Source organism: Aristolochia californica, unplaced genomic scaffold, assembly GCF_029961685.1.
Source record: "Aristolochia californica isolate CCGP_79_NKW_82.1479 unplaced genomic scaffold, dmAriCali1.0.hap1 SCAF_1, whole genome shotgun sequence".
NCBI classification, from domain to species: domain Eukaryota; kingdom Viridiplantae; phylum Streptophyta; class Magnoliopsida; order Piperales; family Aristolochiaceae; genus Aristolochia; species Aristolochia californica.
Window position 1 is genome coordinate 7,924,680 of NW_027181770.1, and position 20,396 is coordinate 7,945,075.

General features: G+C 37.1%; 1 protein-coding gene across 1 annotated transcript; it reads right to left on the reverse strand.

Moving 5' to 3' along the window:
* Positions 1–5,315: 5,315 nt before the first annotated feature.
* On the reverse strand, positions 5,316–7,290 carry LOC137958318 (peptide-N4-(N-acetyl-beta-glucosaminyl)asparagine amidase A-like). The gene has a single exon (XM_068805291.1). The coding sequence runs from the start codon at positions 7,173–7,175 to the stop codon at positions 5,394–5,396; it is 1,782 nt and encodes a 593-aa protein (XP_068661392.1). The 5' UTR covers positions 7,176–7,290; the 3' UTR covers positions 5,316–5,393.
* Between the last annotated feature and the right edge of the window lie 13,106 nt (positions 7,291–20,396).

Sequence of the window (20,396 nt, forward strand, 5' to 3'; positions counted from 1 at the left end):
TCCATGATCATTCAAAATTTACAGCTTGGCGTTCTTGTTGCTGCTTTTGAGTTTTGATGCTTTATAGTCATAGTTATAGCTTTTGACATGAAATCAAAGGGATTCTTCTTCTTTTTTATGCTTTTTTTTTCGTTAAAGTCTGGAATCACCATCAATGAGTGTTTGTGTCACGAGTCGATCTAATATCAACTATCAGTCTCTAGTTCCATTAAGGAGGGATTTGTCAAGGATGAGCTTCAAGACCAGTACATTGAGCATGCTATTGAAAAAATAATAGAAAAAATAAATCTATGTAGTTGAGCAATTTTGAGGATGAACTAACTCCTTAAATTCAAGAAGCAGCTCCTTCGAGCAAGCGTTTGCAGATGATGTAGTCTGAACATTGACCCTTATCCACAACTGAATGGTGCGCCAATAAGTCTCATAATTGCTCTTTAGCTTTAACTCTTTGGGAGTAACTATGAACACATCAAGAATTGACTTGTCCATATCTAGTAATCCTTCGGCATTACAGAAGCAGTGTTTGAGCCTTCTCAAGTTTTGGGAGAATGATTCTCGAAGATTATTTTTGTTACAGTATTATAGAGTCTATGGAGAAAATATAGAATATATTTAAGTTAAGAAAATCTCAAGTGGATCATTATGGAAAAGACAGCCCCTTTAGTCCTTTTCTGGTCAAGCCAACCCAATGAACTTGGGAGCCTTTGCATTTAAAAATACCTATACTAAGTCATTTCAAGCATTGCAGGTATCTTGTTGCTCTAGAAATCCATGCCTCGGTCCCTAAGTTCCCTCCACTTTTCTGCTTTAAACTAGAATTTTATGGCTCCAAGGTAACATGGGGGGTGGGGGGTTGTGGAGATACAGGGATCATGAAGGAAGAAATTTTGTTTCATGTTTGGCTTTCTTGAAATTCTCAAATGAAGTTGAGCTTCTATGTTAAGCACCTAGCCAATACTACCTAAAAGACCGACCTATTAGGAGCGGAAGACATAGGTACTTAACTCAGGCCCATAACCAGGATGTCCCATAACATCACACCCCCCCTTTGCGAGTCGACGACCACGGCGGCGCAACGACACAAACCCGACCCGGGTTTTTATCCTACGACCTACCTGTATTTTAATCCTGCCTTTGCGTGTGATGCAGCGACACTGGCCCGACCCGGGTTTTTATCCTACGACCTACCAGTATTTAAATCCAGCCTCTGCAGCATTGCTGGGAATCGAACTCGTGACCGAGGGTCGGCTCTGATACCAAATGTTAAGCACCTAGCCAATACTACCCAAAAGACCGGCCTGTTAGGAGCGGAAGACATAGGTACTTAACTCAGGCCCATAACCAGGATGTCCCATAACATTCTAGTCATCCTTCAAAAATCAAATTCTTTAGGGAAATTTCCTCAAGGCCACTATTTTTGTTGTTTATGTTATTTTATTAAGTAGAGCCACTACCATTTTTGTGGACATAAGTTGGTTGGAAGGGAAAGTTCGGCACGAAGTTGTGTTCTTTGAAGATCCCTTTGATCTTTATTCTGCTCTTATTTAACTTGGAGCTGATTGTCCAAGATCACTTCACTTGTGTCAAATAAAAAGGAGAGAACCAAAGAAGAAATAGAAACAAGAAAATAAGAGTTTGAATAGGAAGAGAAGCAAGGGAGGTTCTGGGACAAGCGGAGAGGATAAAAGAATATGGTTAGTTGATTTCTCTATCTTATATGCAAGTTAAGTGTTGGAAAACAACTTACACAAATACCCTCCCCTATACCTGAAGCATGTAAAATTATGTAAACTGACAAGAATATTGTTATTCTATGACATTTGAGACCCCTTCGAGCTTTAGCATATGCATCTATACTTTTTGCCTTCAATACTTAGCCCTCGTGTCTGGCATTTCTGAGCCAAGTTGTTGTACAGGAACTTGCTGAGGAGAGGCTCTCACTGGAATTGGCGAGACAATAAGCAGCAGAGGCTTCAGAGGGAGGGCGAGACTCTCAAGGTAAGCTGAGCTCCATGACAGTTGTTGCACTTGGGGCTTCTGTAGGGGTTGTTTTGGCAGTTGTTATGTGTGCAACATCCAACTTAGAGCATTTTCTACTTTTCATTGGATGAATAATTTTTTTGTTTGGTGGGTCCAGTTAGAACCTACTCGCGGAAGATTTCCACAATAAAAATTTGTAGTTCATAGGATTAAATTATATAAAAGGAGCATAAAATACAAATTTGTTGTACATATGAGTAAAATTCTTTAAATGCAAACACGTAATGAACTATAATGTATCTCTGCTTCTATCTATCTATATTTGTCTACACATCTACATATGGACAAAGGGTAATCAAAGTTTCAAACCTGTAATGCTTCACGGCTTCTGTTTTCTTTCCTTGTATCCGACTTTCAGTAAATACTCATAAAAGGGGCAATAAAACCAAAGAAGTTGAATATTGGAAAAAAGACACCCAGATTTTTATTTTTATAACAATTAGTTGGAAAAAAAAAGAGTTCTTTCATGAGGAGACAAGGAGTAACATGATTGGTGAGCAAAACGGTAGTTCTCAAAGTAGCCAGAGGAGCCCACATAAGTTTTAGGGTTTCCATGTCATCGCACGCCATGTATCCCCTCGTTGACCTTCTTATTTTTTTTCGGTGTGCCTCTCGTCGATTCCCTTTTGTCGCCACTCGTCCTCACCCTCGATGCCCCCCTCTCAACTGCCCCATTCCTCTCAACCTAAACTTCGTCTCAGCCACATCTCTCTCCCTCTTCTTCTCCGTTTCCCTTTGTTCATCCTCTTGTCGCTCCCTTTCTCAAAATCGAAGCCTATAATTTCATCTCATTAAACCCCCCCCCCCCACCCCTCAAAAAAAAAAAAAACGAAGCCTATCATTTCCTCTCAACGCCCCTCTCGTCGTCACCTCTTTCAAAACTAAAGCCCTACTCACCCTCCAAACACAAATTTTTGAATCCGATTTAGCAGGGTGATTTTTTAGGGATTTTTTTAATTGAATCTAATTACTATGTTTAATTATCATATTGATTTTAATTTAGGTATTTAATTAGTGTATTATTTTTTGTGCGATTTACTATTTAATTTCTGATTTTATATTAATGATTTTTTTGTCAATTAAAGATATATTAAAGTTATTGCTAAGTTTAATTGAAAGTTGATTGAATTGATCTCGGCATTTATTAATTTTTAGTATTTTAGTTTATGGATTCCTATGTCATTGAATGTTGTATTTGATTTCGATAACTTAAGAAAATTATTCGATAATGATGATTTTGAATGTAAAGGCTCCATGCCCTATGCCCTATGTCGATTTCAAATTTATGAAACTGTAGTTTACTCTATTGAGATAAGATTTGCAGGATTTTCAGTTGCTAGTTGTTGTTAAATAAATATGAAGTGCCATGAAATTATCATGTCATGTGGTGAATAGATTCAGGTGTTATAAATATTCACCACATGTTTTTTTTTATGTTTTCTTGTGTTTGCCCTAGTTACTAGGATGGGAACAAAGTTTGATTAAGAGTCGGGTGGGTTGAGTTCGATTAAGAGAAGGTTGGGTAATGGAGGGTGGGTTGAGTCCAATTCAAATTAGGTTGAGTCGCTTACATGAGCATCCATTAACCAATGAAACCCAACCCCCATCACTAACGAGGTACGGTTTGTAGTGACTGCAAAGTCATATGGGGCTCTACCAAGGGTGTTCGGTGAATTTGGACTTAGGTGTGTTTTTGAATTGTGAGAACTAATCATCTGCTATGGAATTAGTTTGATTAATTTTTAAATGTTATAGAATGTTGTTGAATAATTTTGAAGTGTTATGGAATGATCTTGTCAGGTGGTGAGGAGATTCGGGTGTTATAAATATCTACCACATGGTATTTTTTGTCAATGTTTTATTGTGTTTCCATGTGTCCCTAGTTACTAGGACAGGTAGAGAGTATGATTAAGAGTAGGTTAGGTTATGGAGAGTGGGTTGAGTCCAGTTCAAACTAGTTTGAGTCACCTGCATGGGCATCCATTAGCCAACGAAACCTGACCCCCATCACCGCATTCGCTTTCGCAATGTTCATGCAGAGAACGATAACTTGAACTCAGATGTGCTTGGCTACTACTTTTTCGTCTGGTGCTTGAAAGTAGTAATAATGATTATTTTCATCTGTTTCTTTCAACTCGTCAAAAGGCATGCAATAGAGATATTTTCGTTAGTGATAATCTCCAGAATTTTTTCACTGTACTCAACTGCCATTGTTGGACATGTTATTGGACTTGAGCGAACTTTAACTGTATCAAATCTACCCAGATGCATTACTGTAGCTCTGGCACTCAGCATTGCCTCACTCTTTGATGGTAAGCACTAAGCAACAACTCATACTTTTTTATGTAGCTTTCCAACACTGGTTTGCCTACACTGCCAAAACAACTCAGGCATCAGGCAAGTGTTTGCATGGATTATAGTCTTACATTCGATAGTAGTTGGGAATTTTTCGGTTCTTAAGATTGGACGATTAGCTGGATTGTCATTTTGGATAAAACTGGATTTTATTTCTTTGATGCTTAGTGGGATGAATGGGGAGCCTTGGCCAAGTTTGATGGTTCTTCATCTTTTAATCTCTCTCTAATCAATTTCTCATCCACCTCTTTCTTCACACTGAATTAGTCACATTTTCCAGTTTTCAATATCAGTGTCTTTTTTCAAAATTTGTCCTCTATTAACTATGATGTACTCTTACAAAGTGGAAAAGCCTCGTAAAAAAGTCCATCCTCTCTAAGAGAGACACATCCATAGGTATCAGGAAGGTTCTGAATTTTACCATCAAATGTATATTGTCACTACCTCAAAAGGGTCCTACTACATTTCTTCTTGTCCATAATCCACATGACCTATCAGTGTTTTCAAATTTCCACCAAATGTTAATTAAAAATGCAAGCTCCTTTTTTATCCTCAGCCTCCCAGCATCTGTGTCAAGGTTGTTGTTTAATGTATCTTTGTCTTATAAATATATTAAGGTTTGAAATTTTTATTTTATTTTCTTCCTCTGTTTCTCTTTTTCCCTGAAACCATCCAATCCCTCAGTTTCTTTCCCTTCTTCTCCACCTTGTTTCTTCTATGTTTTAATTGTGTTAGTTTTTCTCCTTCATTTCAGATGGTAAGCGCCGTTTTTAGGCGAAACGGACCAAGTTCAATCTCTCACGCCTTTCGTATCCTACAAGGGTTATAACTCTTCGAGCAAAAAACAGTTCTAGAGGAGGAATCGGAGGATTGAGGTTTTGAGCTCATACAAGGCATTGGAGGCGTCCAAGAAAAGCTCAAGCAGTCCAGGAAATGTTCAAGGTTATTATTTTCAACCAAAATGCTACGAGAATATCAACCACTGCAATCAAATGATTCTATTTCCCGTTCGTTTTACCGAATCCGAAGCCATGAAATTCCTTGCCACAAGTCTCTCCGGATTCATCAGTAAGAACTGTGTAGTTTTTACTTCTCACTTTCCTGAAGTAGCAGCCGTTATTACTGAAATATCTGTAAGCTTGTCGAGTTCTGGCTAATCCACTCACCACTAAATTTCCCTTCACAAGCATTGACCCCTGACCCTTCTGCTTGTTTCTCAGAGAAGAATAAGAAGCACCAAATCTAGAACTTGAAAACTTACCCTCATTAAATCCCATCGAGACTTTTGAGGCCAAAGAGTAGCTTCCGTTGCCTTCGTCCACGGCGTCGGTGAACAAATAGAGGGGAAAGTGATAAAGCACGTGGCTTGAATACACGTTAAAAAACGGAAACTCCGCATACATGCCGTAGTTGGCAAATATCGTCTGCTTCACAGTCTGCTCATCACCATCCTTTTTAAACACTATCTGGTTTACAAAATCATAACTCTGGAATGAATGCGTTGTGATTTTACCGTGAGAAGACTTCACCCATCCTGTAGAAGAGATGCTCCTTCTTGCAACAGTCACGAAGGTCCCGTTCAATCCCCTAAAATGTGAGACTACGGAAGGGGTAAATGGTTCTGCGCTGGATTTGACAAGACGTCCTTTCGTTCTTGAATTTTTGCTATCCAACCAAAGATGCAAATTTGCATCTATGAACCACACACTCAAAGCATTCGTGACACCAAATCCAAACTCATGAAGCTTGCCATCTAAAATATTTCCCAAAAACGGCGTAATCTCAATGTCGTAGGCAGGGAGATCGAAAGACCCAATTCCTGTTATGGGTCTCCAAAGAAGGGGATTGACACCTCCTGTGTAAATAACAGTAAAAGGCCAAACAGCCCCCACCGTATTTCCGTCTAGGCTAACAACAACCTCACGGAAAGATCCATTTCCCGGGACGCCGGTCAAATTGTTCGCCTTTATGTAATCATTGGGGGGATTCGTATACCAGAACTCATCACTTGAATGAAAAGAGACAAACACCTCCAAAACTGCTCGATAAGTATTTCTCGGAACTGCGAATTCCTTGAACTGAGTATCGGTCGAGTTCTCAACTACAAACCATAATCCATCATTAAGAGGGAGATTTCTCGAAATGGGTATGATTAAATCAGCGTAAGAATCAAAACCGGTACCAAAGTATGCCGCTGAGTTTGGACGTTCTTCTTCGGCTGGATAAAAATGGACGGTTATATTAACATGGTATATTCCAGTATACGTTTTATCGACAATATTCGCAAGATAGACAGCCAAAGTTTGCGGGTTTTTGAGCAATGAGGAATACCTAGTAATGTCCTTCTCAACAGTCCAGACAATTCCAGTAGCCCTTGGCTCCGCTGTGCAGGAGCGCAGAATTTCGACGCCTCCCAACCAAACGCCGAAAATGCGATCAAATTGTCTTCCTTTGCAGGTTGCCGTCCATTCCATCACAATCTTAGAAAAGTTCTGGAATGGGCAGCGTGTTGGTGGAGTATAAAGGGTAGTGACTGGAGGTTTTCCGTAAGTGCGGCCAAAATCGTGTTGTAGGATCAGATAAGAGTAGGGTTTTGTTTTAGGGAGTTTGATGGGTCTGGTAACTTGGAAGAATCGCGAGGGAACATCTTCTGCTTTCTGGGTTTGTAACAGGGTTTCAGGCTCGAGCAACTCGCCTCTGCGGAGATTGGATAGAGAGAGGAGAGGGTTCACCAGTTGTAGCAGAAGAAGGAGAGTTAACGAGAAAGAAGGGAGAGCCATGACAGGTGAGGTCGGTCTCTACTTTGAGATTCTCGCCCTTTCTAAGCAGCAGAATCGCAATAATTTAAATCGAGGCGGAGGCATGCGATTCTCTAAGAAACTGCAGAAAGCTGGAATAGCATCTGTGATGAAGATCGAGGTTCAGATTTGGGAAATCGTATTGGTATCGAGCCGCAAAAGAAGCAGATAGGCTGCCCGGGCAGAAAATGTCCGAGGGTGAAGTGGCGTCTCTTTGGTTCGAGCTATGGTTCGAGCTAAATAGGGAAACAAAATAATCACAATTTTTTTATTAGAAATTTTTTTATTAGATTTAAATAATTTACTTTTAGGGGTTTTCTGGATATGCAACTAATTAGGAAACATAAAAATCTATTTTAGTATTTATTTAATTTATTTTTTAATGAGTCGAATCAGGTGTTATCCATTTCTGGACGGAGCTTCAAGAGCCGCGACGACGGGTATTTCTGCTGGGAAAATGTTCAAATTTCATCCGAAACATTTTTTCCCCATACGAATGTCGAGAAATGCTAATTTTTCTCGGTAGATTTTTTCCGGGTAAAATTTATTTTTTTAAACCCAGTTAGTGCCCCTAGAAATGATTTTCCAGATACACATTTCTAAGAAATTTTTTGATAAAATTTTATTCATGCCTTATTAGGAAATTACATGAAAATTTTTAGAAAATAGACCTGGAAAATAAATAAAAATTAATAATCAATCTCATACATTACCATACTTATTCTAAAATTTTCAGTAAAATAAATTATCAAATACAAAGTTTCCTTGTGCTAAATATAGTATTACAACATCAATTGTCAAATACTTATTAAAAAAAAAATCATATAGGTTTCCATCTTGGCTGAAAAATCTTCTGGTAAAAATTTCTAGCGAGAAATATATTTCTAGGAAACATAAGGCACTAATGATCCCTGAAAATATTTTTTTATTAAAAATATTTTGGAAAATACATTAACAAGGCCTTAATCATCAAATTTTTTTGTTGATATATAAATCTATTTTTTTAATGTTTTAAGGCTTATTGTTATCCTTGTGTAATATTCTACAAATAATTGGAACAACAAAAAAATTTCAAAATACTTTTTTTTAATATACAAAAAATATCGATTAAGTCACAATTTCTTTATGAGGAAAAATATAGTACAAAAAATTAAAAACACAAAAATACTCTAGAGCAACTATCTGATCATGAGGAGGAAACACCGACAAATCGAGTAGAAGATGCACCACCAACAACTATGAACAATCTCATATGAGTCATCTTCATAAAATGCTTGGGATACTATCTCTCTATAGTTCATCTCAATACCGACTGCCTCAGCCTTCATACCACTAAAATTAATATTTATATAAATTTAATTCAAAATAAAATTTAAGTAAATAATATTATGCCTGCGTATGCAACTCCAACATGAAAATTATTTTCTGGAATTTGACTGTTTTCAATTCCATTAAAAATCGAGACTTTTAGGTTTTTATCTAATTTTTTAAACTTAATTAGATAAATGACAAACTTTTGAACTTATTTAGAAAAAAAATACCTAATTTTGACTGGTCAATTGTATATGTGTACAGTCAAAAGTAACATGTAAACTTTAACCGATTATGTATCACCACGTCATCATGCCACATCAGTATTCTATGAGTCGATTGACATATCATCTTATAGACATGTCATCACCAACGTAAGATGCCACATCATTAAATGACACAAAAACCTTGAGTTTGAAATATTTCATGGCAAACCACATCATCATCCATATAGTACTTTTTATCATCGATTTAAAATATTTATAAACTTCAAAAATTATTCCAAAAAATTATTTTCGAGTTTAAAAATCAAATTTATCGATACACATTTTATTATCTTATTTTTAAAATAATAAATTATTAAAAAAATATTAATTAATTTAAAATCTTAAAATTACCTATTTAACACCATTTATTATCGATTTAAATTATTTATTAGGTAATAAAAAGTATACAGATAAATTTAATTTTTAAACTCTAAAATAAAAATTTTAAAATTTTTTAAGTGAATAAATATTTTAAATTGATAATAAAAGGTGTTAAATTGGTAAGAGTAAGATTTTTAATTAATTAATATATATTTTTAATAATTTATTATTTTAAAAATAAGGTAATAAAAAGTGTACTGACAAATTTAATTTTTAAACTCTAAAATATTTTTTTGAATAATTTTTTTAATTTATAAATATTTTAAATCAATAATAAAAGGTTTTAAATAGGTAAGAGTAGGATTTTTTAATTAATTAGTACACTTATTTTATTTTTTATTATTTTAAATAAAAAGTAATAAAAAGTGTACCGATAAAATTTATTTTTAAACTCTAATGTAAAATTTTCATAATTTTTTAAATTAATAAATAATTTAAATTGATAATAAATAGTGTCAAAATAGGTAAGAGTAAAATTTTTTAATTCATTAATATATTTTTTTAATAATTTATTATTTTAAATATAAGGTAATAAAAAAATATCGATAAATTTAATTTTTAAACTCAAAAATAATTTTAAATCGATGATAAAAAAAGTACTACATGGACGTGATTTCCCATGTAATATCTTAAACTCTGGGTTTTAATATCATTTAATCACGTGGCATCTAACACGAATGATCGTGTATCTATAATGATGTGTCAATTGACATGCCATTTGATTGATGTGGCATGATGATGTGGCGACATGTAATGGGTCAAGGCTTACGTGTTATTTTTTATCGTATTAGGTATTTTTCTAATTAAGTTTAAAAAATTGGATAATAACCTAACAATTTCTTAAATATTTATGAAAACAGATAAATTTGCTGCGTCGGTGTCTCCTGCTGGAACTCTGGATTCCATTGCTGGAAAAACCACCTCACAGCCTCATCCCACCGTGGGATGATGAACCGAGCGGACCACCCTGGGGCCGTCTTCCAGAGAGGCGGCACTATTTCTGGACAGCGTCCCTGGCTAGACATCGTTGTCTAGTTTCGGTGAAACTCTTTGTTCGGCGTAAGCCTCGACTGGACGAACCAAGGCGCACGTGTCGACAATCGATGGCTTCGGCGAGAGGGGCGACGCCGACGCGTGGTAGGTTCCGACTCCTACTGCAGAACCTTCTTCAGAACCAGTTCGGTGCCCCTCTGCTCGTCCTCATCTTCGTCCCCGTTCTTTTCTTGAGACGAATCAGGGCCTCATTTCAGACAAAAAAAAAAAAAAAAACAGCGTCGAAGGAAGAGAGGCTTCTGAGGCGCTGTGCGCACCAGTTGAAGGCGCTGTGTGCTCCGACGTCGCACTCTCGACGGGCTGCTTCACAGAGCGTCGAGAGAGACGTCATAACTGGAGCGGTGTGCGACCGACGCACCAGCAGATTGCGCCGAGAGAGCGCTGTGTGCGCCGGCGTCGAGTCCCATACGAACGAGACGCCTGCATGGCTGTGACCAGGGATATGGCTTCGTCAGAACGCAGCCCAGACCAGCCCCGTGTGCGCCAGCGTTGACCTCACGTCAGAGCATAGCCAAGGGCAACGCTGGGTGCGCCAGCGTAGGTCACAAGGTGGCACTAAGAAATAGGTGTTGTGCTTGAGTACTATAACTAATTCATAAGAAAAAATCAAGAAAATAAAATTAATATATGTCTTCTTATCTCACCCAGTAAAGCACATGGTTTTTTACCATGTGGTCGTGGGAACCGAACTCTCAACCACACGGTTAAAAACCATGCGCTCTACCAACTAAACTAAAACGACATATATTAACTTTGTTTGTTTGCATATAAATTAGTTATACATGCATATTTTTGTTTATTTTTTATTATGAAAATTTTATTTAAGTTTTATGCATACTTAATTTTTTATGCATATTTTTGGTTGACCTAAATATAAGGAATTAAAAATTAAAAATTTAGTCAATTATTTTGATGTTATTTCTTAGTTTACATTTGAGTAATTAAGTAAAAACCACAAAATTCTTTATTTTGTAAATATTTGGTGACATTGAGCTTACTCACATAGAGTTAATGGCATAAAAAAGTATGGTTAATCATAAAAATATAATAATTTAACCCCACGTGGTAATTATTATATTTAAGTGATTAATTAGGATGGAATAAAAATATTTTGACAAAAAAAATGATTTTCTAGTTGCTCATAAGCCTAGAAAATTCTTTAAGAGATAAAGCTTTGATCCCATCGTAAAGTAATATAAATTGCTTATGTGTTATAATTTATGCCCACATAAAAGATTATAATGACATGTTGATTTATTTGTTTGAATGTATTTACATGGATAAATATTTAATACTTAACTTCACTACATATTTTAGTAAGCATTATTGTTTATTTTGAAGTTGTTAAAATTTTATTTGTTCTAAATTTTGATTCTTTCAATATTGTTCTTGTGATCAGTATGATAATTTGTATGAGAAAATCCTCCTTGCATTAGGGTGTATGAACCTTAATTTGGCACTTTGTGTGGATGAACCTCCAAGGCCCACTGAATCAAACACCCAAGTTGAGAAAACATCATATGATATTTGGGAACGAAATAATCTCTTCAAGCTATTCAGGATCAGTTTGAGACTTATGACAAAGCATTAGCGAGCACCTTGATGACAAAAATACGTTCGATGAAATTTAATGGCACCAAAGGTGTGCATGAGCACATCATGAAGATGTGGGATATCGTCGCTAGACTGAAATCGTTAGAGATTGTGAAGTCTGAGTCATTTCTTGTTCGCTTCATCTTTTACTCATTCCTGTATGAATACGGACCCTTCAAGATATCTTACAACATACATAAGGAGAAATGGTCAATAAATTTTTGACCATGTGTGTACAAAAGGAAGTGAAGCTGAATCAAGAGAGGATTGAAAGTGCACATTTGACGACTTGTGATATTAAACGAGTTAAGAAAGAGAAGAAAAAATGCCCCTTAATTAAGTTAATAAGGGCGATGTCAAATGCTTGTTTTGAAAGAATAAATGACATATAAAGAACTCTCATTCCAAATTCAAGTATTGGTTTGAAAAGAAAGGTAATCTCATCTATTTAGTGTGTCTTGAATCTAATATGGTTTATATTTCTTATAATAGTTGGTGGATTGATTTTGGTACTACAAGCCATGTTGCCAAAATCATGTAGGGTTTCTTAAACCAAAAAAAATCAACGAAAAGTTAATGTTCTATTTATTCGGGAATCAAGAGGGGTTCACATGTAGAAGCAGTTGAAACTTATAAACTTGTCCTTAGTTCCGGTTTATTTTTAGACCTTGAAAGAACTTTTTATGTTCCATCTTTTTTAAGAGACCTTATTTCAGTTTCAAGACTTTTACCTTGTAGTGTCAGTTTCAATTTTGTTAGTAATTCCTTTCATTTGTATTAAAACAAGGTTCTTGTTGGTAATGGTATTTTGGATGATGGGTTGTTAAACTTCTATTAAATTCTACCCTTGATTTTAGTTTTAAAACTATGCATGGTAATAATGATGGCATTAAGTGTAGTGTTATAAATGAGAAATCCTCCAAGTTGTGACATAGAAGATTAGGTCATATCTTCATTGATAGAATTAAGAGATTGGTAAATATAGTCTTTGTGGCTTTTGGCTTTACTAAATTTGGTACTAGTGTGAATTGCACTAAGGAAAACAAACTAACAAGTACAATAAATGTGCCAAAAGGACTTCTAATGTTTTAGAGATTTTTCACATTGATATTTCTAGTCTTTATGATCATGTTTTAATGGTCAAAAATATTTTATTACCTTTATTGATGACTATACACACACACACACACACACACACACATAATTATTTATTTTATGATAAAAGTGAAGCATTATATGCTTTTAAGGTCTATAAAATAAAGTAGAGAAACAATTGGGCAAATAAATTAAGATCGTGAAGTCAGATAGAGGTGGTAAATATTATGGTAGGTACATTGAAAAAAGGATAATTGCTATGTCCATTTGCAAGTTTTCTTGAGGAATAAGGTATTGTGGCACAATACACAATGCCAAGTTCATCATCTAAAAATAGAATAGTTGAAAGGAGAAATCAAACATTAATGGGCATGTTGTGGAGTATGCTTAGTAACTTAGATATTTTGTTGTCTTTGTGGAGTGACTCTAAAAACTACAACATATGTGGTGAATAGTATTCCAACTAAGGCGGTGATTAGAAATAAGCTCCTCCATCGCGGTGTCCCAACCCAGGGCACCGACTCTCAAAGGTAGAAATGAGTGATAAGTGGGTAATGTTTGTCATTCACAAGATGTCGATAAAAGACCCACGGGTATATATATAAAAAAATCTTAATGGACTTAAAACACCCATATATATGATGGACTTACAACGCCAACTGAAGCAACACATAAGAGGTTGGCCCAAAGATATATTTGAGAGTCAAATAAAGGATGGTAGGAGAGAGGATGCCAAATAACTAATGGGTAATGGGTAAAGAGGAAGACAAGATGCTGAGGCCACCACTTCTTCAATAATAATGTCTCAAGAGACGTATTAGCAATAGCTAAAATGGTCCTGGGCTCATATAACACAAACCAAAATAATAAAAATCATTGTAAAGGACCCATAAAATAATCTGATGCGAGTATCTTCACCAAATAATATGTTGACCAAGAAATATGTTGCGAATACCTCAAAATAATAATCTATCTGGAGAAATAGAATTGAGTTGCGCTGAGTCAAATAGTAGACCAATATAGCCGAGTCACGAAAGGAATATGTATAGAACTCTGGACCCAGACGCGTATAACAGGTAGAAAATATGTGGGTCGAGTCAGGTTGACCCAGACATGAGTTGGCTCGAGTTAACTCGACAAAACAGAACAAAGCTTGGGTTGTGGGGTCGCTGGGTTAACTTGGCCTAGTCTGGGTTGGAGCAGATATTGAACTAGCGCTTGATTAAATTTTCCTAACTTAGGAAAAAATTAATCGCAATAGTCTTCTTCTTCTTCTTCGGCAACGACGCCAAACAGAGTGGACTCATAACCAAATTAAACTTTCTTTTTCCCCCTCAGTGGAAGCTCTAATGGACAGCAACTCAGTAACTCAGTAGAGGATGCGGTCCTCGTCCCCTGCGACACCAACAAAACTGTAGATGAACAGAAAACAACGTCAATGTCTTCTAGTGCTATGCTGGCATAACCGAATAAGTTGCACTAGCTTGGAAGCAATTTCCAGAAATAAACTTGATTCCAGTAGAATGCTAGGACAATAGAAAAACACACCAAGTAACAACAGTTCCAACCACAACCTGCTATAGTCGTTCCCACTTTTGAACAGAGCAGAGAACCAGAGATGACAATGCTGTCGTTGAACAGATCTTTCCGAAAATAATTCTATCCTATAGAGAGTCAATCACCGGCGCAAAAAAATCTAAGGTAGAGTTTCCGAAAGTAGCAGAGAGGATATCTCCTAGAGAATCAGCAGTAAATCTTCCCGAACAGAGCAAATATATTTTCGACAATCATGGCAGGAATGCTCGACGACTTCCTTGTCGTGAGAAGTTATTGTCTTCGACACAAATAATGTCTCTGGTGTTTCCAATGAGCATGTCTTTGGAAGATAAGGCCAGGCTGGATGAAACAAAGCACGCTCTTCTCTAGCGATGTGAGAAATTTTTCAGCGAGCAAAAGATTGGTTGGCAAAATATGTTGAGGATAACTTACAATAGATATCTCAAAAGAGGAGAGGCAACAACAACTCAAAAATCACAAGAATGGTAGCTTGAATAATAGAGATTAATCCAGATATGGAGACGTCCAAACTACAATATATATCTTCTCATGGACCCCGAACAGAGCTAGAGAGCAGCTTCAGAGACAGAGAGGGATAGTTGCAGTTAGCGGTCATGAACCAGAAACTCTTAGAAATATAATAGTAGTATAAAGGTGAAAATGTAAAACAAATAATGGGTATAGGGACAGAAAAAAAATAAATACGAACCTAAACTGTTAGAGATAATAATAGATCAGAAAATATCACATTACCTCTATGATAATAGATCAGAAAATATCACATTACCTCTATGGGTTGACCGAGTCAACTCATAGAACTTGCTCTGATACCATGTTAAATTATGGAAAAGAGAAATATTTCATTGACTTTATGTAATCTGATTACATGAAACTCTATTTATAATAGAAGAAGGTAGTAGAGTCCAATTACAATTAAACTATCTTTGTCCCAATTACACCCAAACTCTAACATTTAAAAATAAGTCCTAGCATAATTAAATAACTCAATATAAATAGAAGACTAACATGACTAAAACACCTTTAAATTGAAACTCTTTTGTGAGACATGTGATCATGGTAGGCCCCATAACTCGTGTGATCATGGTGGGTCGACATCGTATGGGTTTAGGCAAGATTCCTTGAAAATGATGAAATTAGTGGGAATAACCAACCTCAAAACTTAGTTTTTGAGGAGCATAGTAGTTATTGACTTGATCCTACATCTTCACGTAGATTGGTTGTGTTTCATGATAATCATCATGATTTGTTTACTCAAGAACAACCAATAGTTGAAGAACCACATCATTATGAGGATATTCTTATAGATACAATTACTCAACATTCTCAACCAGAAAATGTTGATGTAACTTTGAGAAGATCTTCAAGAGTTAGAAAACCTGAACTTTCTTTAGATTATGTTGTGTACCTACAAGAATCTGAAAATGACATTCCTCAATGGAGACTTATAGGAAGAGGTTTACATGAAACAACTAGATGTCTTCATTTTAGAGGGAAATGATCACTTGGTTTGTAAGCTTAAAGAAATATATATATATATGGGATCAAACAAGCATCCCCATCAATTTATTTAAAATTTATCATGCGCACGCTACCAACACTTGCCATTCTGTGGCCAACAAATCGCTTGTTGGTTGAGTGGCTATTTGTTACTCAAATTCAAAATTTGAGGCTCTCCTACCCAAATAGCTTTGGAACAGGGTAGTTTGAGACAAATAAGAGCACGTGGTGTTTCACTCATTTAAATTTTAATAACATGGGATTTGCCTTACTTATGTGGCATATTTTCATTGGGTCGTGTATTATAGGGGAAAAGGATGGCTTATCTTTGATTTACCTATAAATATGCATTGTAAACTTGGTGTTTTCATCTTGAAATTTGTGCAAAGAATACCTCAAAAACTACCTTACACTTACTATGAGGAAGGATGCGTAGTTGTGTTCAAAGATCACTCTTTGGTCAGGTGAGGTAAGGAGTAGTATCAGAATGGCTCGGTCATCGATAAGCCTCTCCTTATTCATTCTGTAGGGCAGGGCTGCAAACCAACAATCCATAGTAGAGGGTTGGCTCATCAATCGAACACGGAGTGGAGCATTTGAGGCCCATATGGCTCCAAATGCGTACATGTGCTTTCTACTTCTTGCAATAGGTGCGTCAATGAATGGTTCCCCTGTATCGCACAATCACACGAAGGGGAGTAGGATAAAGAATAACAAGCAAGAGGGAAAATATAGAATTGAACAACGTTATATGCATATTTTTTTGTGCATTGCATATGGCACCTAAATGGAATGTCTCGTTCCCTTCAATTGAAGAAAGAGACAAATAAGATTCATCAATTCCAAATCGTTGAATGCTCCATGTACTATCCTTCCTTTCGGAGGAGCCAAAAAGACTTGCGTCCTCTAGTTGATGACTTGATTTTGACATATTTGGATTTCATACCTCCTGTAAGTAATCACTCATTCTCTCGATTGAATAACCATCATATGAACCTTCTTTCTCATCGTTAGGTGTTGAATTTGAAGGTGGCAGAATTCCATATCTGACACGCATGGGTGGACTAAGTCTTTCTTGGTTCGTAGTCGAACCTTGCTTTAGGCTCGTCATGGGCCACACTAGGCTCCCTTTGAGGATACATTTTCAATCAATATATTGCGCGAGCGATCGCACCAACTGGAGTAGGTGCTCGTCTCGTGAACAAATCCTTTATTGCCAGAGCTGAGTTCTCCCCCTTTTGCCTCAATTTCCCCTTGAAAAGAAGGTTTACTAGCCTACTTTTCATCCAAAGTCAGCTAGGCCACACGCCGAAGCTTTAACATTGCATCCTAGCCCGATATAGCGGTGTGACAAATGATATCATAACTCCAGTCATAGCAGTTAAATTCCAAGAATTTCCAGAAAATGCTTGTCTAGTCTATCCATTGTCCAATTTATGCATAATAGACCAAAGATCCTCTTTTAACTGATCATGACAAATCTTCTGAGTACAACTTCTCAAAAAACTTTTTCCCATCGAAAGTAGAAAAGTTAACTAATGGTCAATTACAACTGTTCCATTATCCTCCCCTCCCCTTCCAAACATACACAACCATACTACAAGAGAACATGATTATATACCATATATACATATGGACACATGATTAATCAAATAAAATTCAGGGGGGGTTAGTCCCCCAAATGGATACATGAAAATCAAGTTCATGCCCAACATGAAGATCATGTTAGGGTCATCTTCGCACTTGGTGTTAGTGTTGACAACTTCATGTGCACTGGAAAACAGTTTTTAGTGTTAATGCCCCGACATGAGAAAAACATAAAAAACAAGAGAATCTCTAAACCTTTACAGTACATTTAATTACAACATAATACTTAAACCCCAAATTAGGTAAAACAACCATTATTACTACACGAATAAATTATTTAATGTATAATTAAATATATTAATATATTTATTAATTAAATTAGATATTTTATTGTGCATTAATATGGTAATTACATGAGCCAATGAAATACGCACATGATTAATTACAAATCATAAATAAATAACGTTATAAATAACAAAAACGAAAGTAATACATTGAGTTATTAATTTATTAATAACATATGATATACTTTAACCTAAAAATGAATAATTTAAGAGAAAAAATTGATCTAATCATAAATTTAACACACTATATATTTGTACATAATATATTTTATGTATTATTAATTAATAACACAAAATTTAAAACCATTGGTTTAATTAACTATAGCAATCGGATAATTATGCCAAAATAATTTATCAAATATTTATTTAATAATATTTTAATTATGAATATTAAATCACTAATTTAATATAGTAATTATAAAATAAATATATTAAATAAATAAAAATAATTATTTTATAAATTAATGATTTTGATGACGATAGTTTAATTTTTTCTAACTTAGGAAAAATTAAACCATCGTCGTATTCCTTAGCGGCGAGCTGACGGGCAACGACGACGGCGATGATGACGGGCCAGTGGGCAACGGCGATGGTGGCGGGCAACGCCGATAGAGGCGGCGCTCCGACGGTACGCAGAGAGGGAGAAGAGAGGGAGGCCGAGAATCTCTGCAACAGATGCTCAACCTCCCGTGCTTTACGACGGAGGTCGAGAGGGAGAGGAGAGGGAGGACGGTTGTTAAACCGAAGCCAATGGCTGAAATCAAAGCCGAATGGGTAAATCGATGCCAAATCGACGTAGAAATTAAGAAATCGAAGCCCAAATGTCAAAATTGAAGAAAATCGAAACTGAAATAGGGGAAATCACAAGAAATTGGAAGGTCTTTTGGGGGGAAAGATAATAGCGTGAGGGAGAAGGGAGTGAGATGCTGAAAGGGAGAAGAGACAGAGAGATAAGAGAGAGGGAGAAGCGAGCGGAGGTTCAAAGGGAGAGCGAGTCCGAGAAGGAGAGAAGGACGCCGTAGAGAGGGAGACCGGAGAGGGACGGTGGAGACAAGAGAGGGAGCAGAGAATGAGAGAGGGCTGCGAAACGAAAGAGAGCTGCGGGAACTAGAGAGCGAAAATGAGAGTGATGGTATGTGAGAGACAGAGGCCCGAGAGAGCGTCCCGCAAGTGTCATGTACATGATTCTCAAAATCGGGCAGAAAGTGCTTTCCACCGTTTACTCTTGGGACATGAACTTCTGAGTCATGGATAATCATGTACATGATATGATCTTTGGCGCTCCCTAACGATATTAGGACATAAATTGAGTAATACACTTGATCTTCATATCCTGAGTCATGTTGACTAACCCTCCTAATGCATTGGTTCATTGTATTCCTCCGTCCTCACGACGGAAAAAAAAAACTCCCCCATCCCCGCGGGCCAAAACCAATCATGGATAATAATAAAAGAAGCTAACCAGAAATGCCAACATAGTACGGAGAAATCGCCAACTTCGCCTGAGGCAATGCAACAGGAAGAACCACCGACGTCATTTGGGGCGGTGCAGCAAGGGAAAACGATCGACGGAGAACCGAGATCGGAGATTGTAAGGAACTGCTACGGAATTACGGACGCCGAATGAGGTTAAAACCAAAATTACCGGAAGCGGAATACGACAGCCTGCCCAGCGTCTGAGTCTCCAAGTAACGCCACGTTTTTGTCAAAAACGACCTCTACGCTGAATCCCATGTCGCTTTCTCTCTTCTCTCTTCCACGTGCCACCAGAACCGTTCGATCGTGTCCCTTCCACCTCCGATGTCATGGCCGGTATCTTTTATCCCTCTTTCAATCGTCTTTCCAGCCTCAGGCCCTTGACGGTTGACTGACGTGTCAACTTCTCTCGCTCTTTAACGAATTTGGCTCTTTCTTCCCACGCTCACGATTGTCTCGCCGTCAACCAGGCCTCTCTCAACCGTCTATGTCTCCACGTGGGATCTACGGAATCGTGCTCCTACTCTTGATAGAGGCAGCTCACACGTGGCAGTCAATGCTGAGTTTCTGTGGCCTTTGCCCGGCTGCGGGGCTCACCGACTTTCCCTCTCAACTTGACTCTGCTAAATGCTCGCTCTGCTCAAGCCGACATGAAGTGGATAGTGTCACTGTGTAAGGACCATCTTTTGGGGATTTTGCAGATTCTTACTCCAGCTAAAAAATCTGGCGCATATCCAGCCGCTGAAGCCGTTTGATCGAGTTACGGACTTTTTCTGGTACGGCCAACTCGCTCACGACAACTACTCCGTCACTGCGTACCGGCTGGTGCCGGTGGGGAGTCTATTCAGCCAAAACGGGATTGTCTGTGGCTGGTCGGATAACTTAGTTTCTTCCATTTGTATCCAGCCACGTGTGAATAAAAAAGGTCGACCTAGCCTAACCTGTCTCTTAGAGCGGAGCGATCGTCTGCCACATCAGCACGCTTTTTCAGAAGCACCGTCGATCTAAGTCTCCCGATTCGA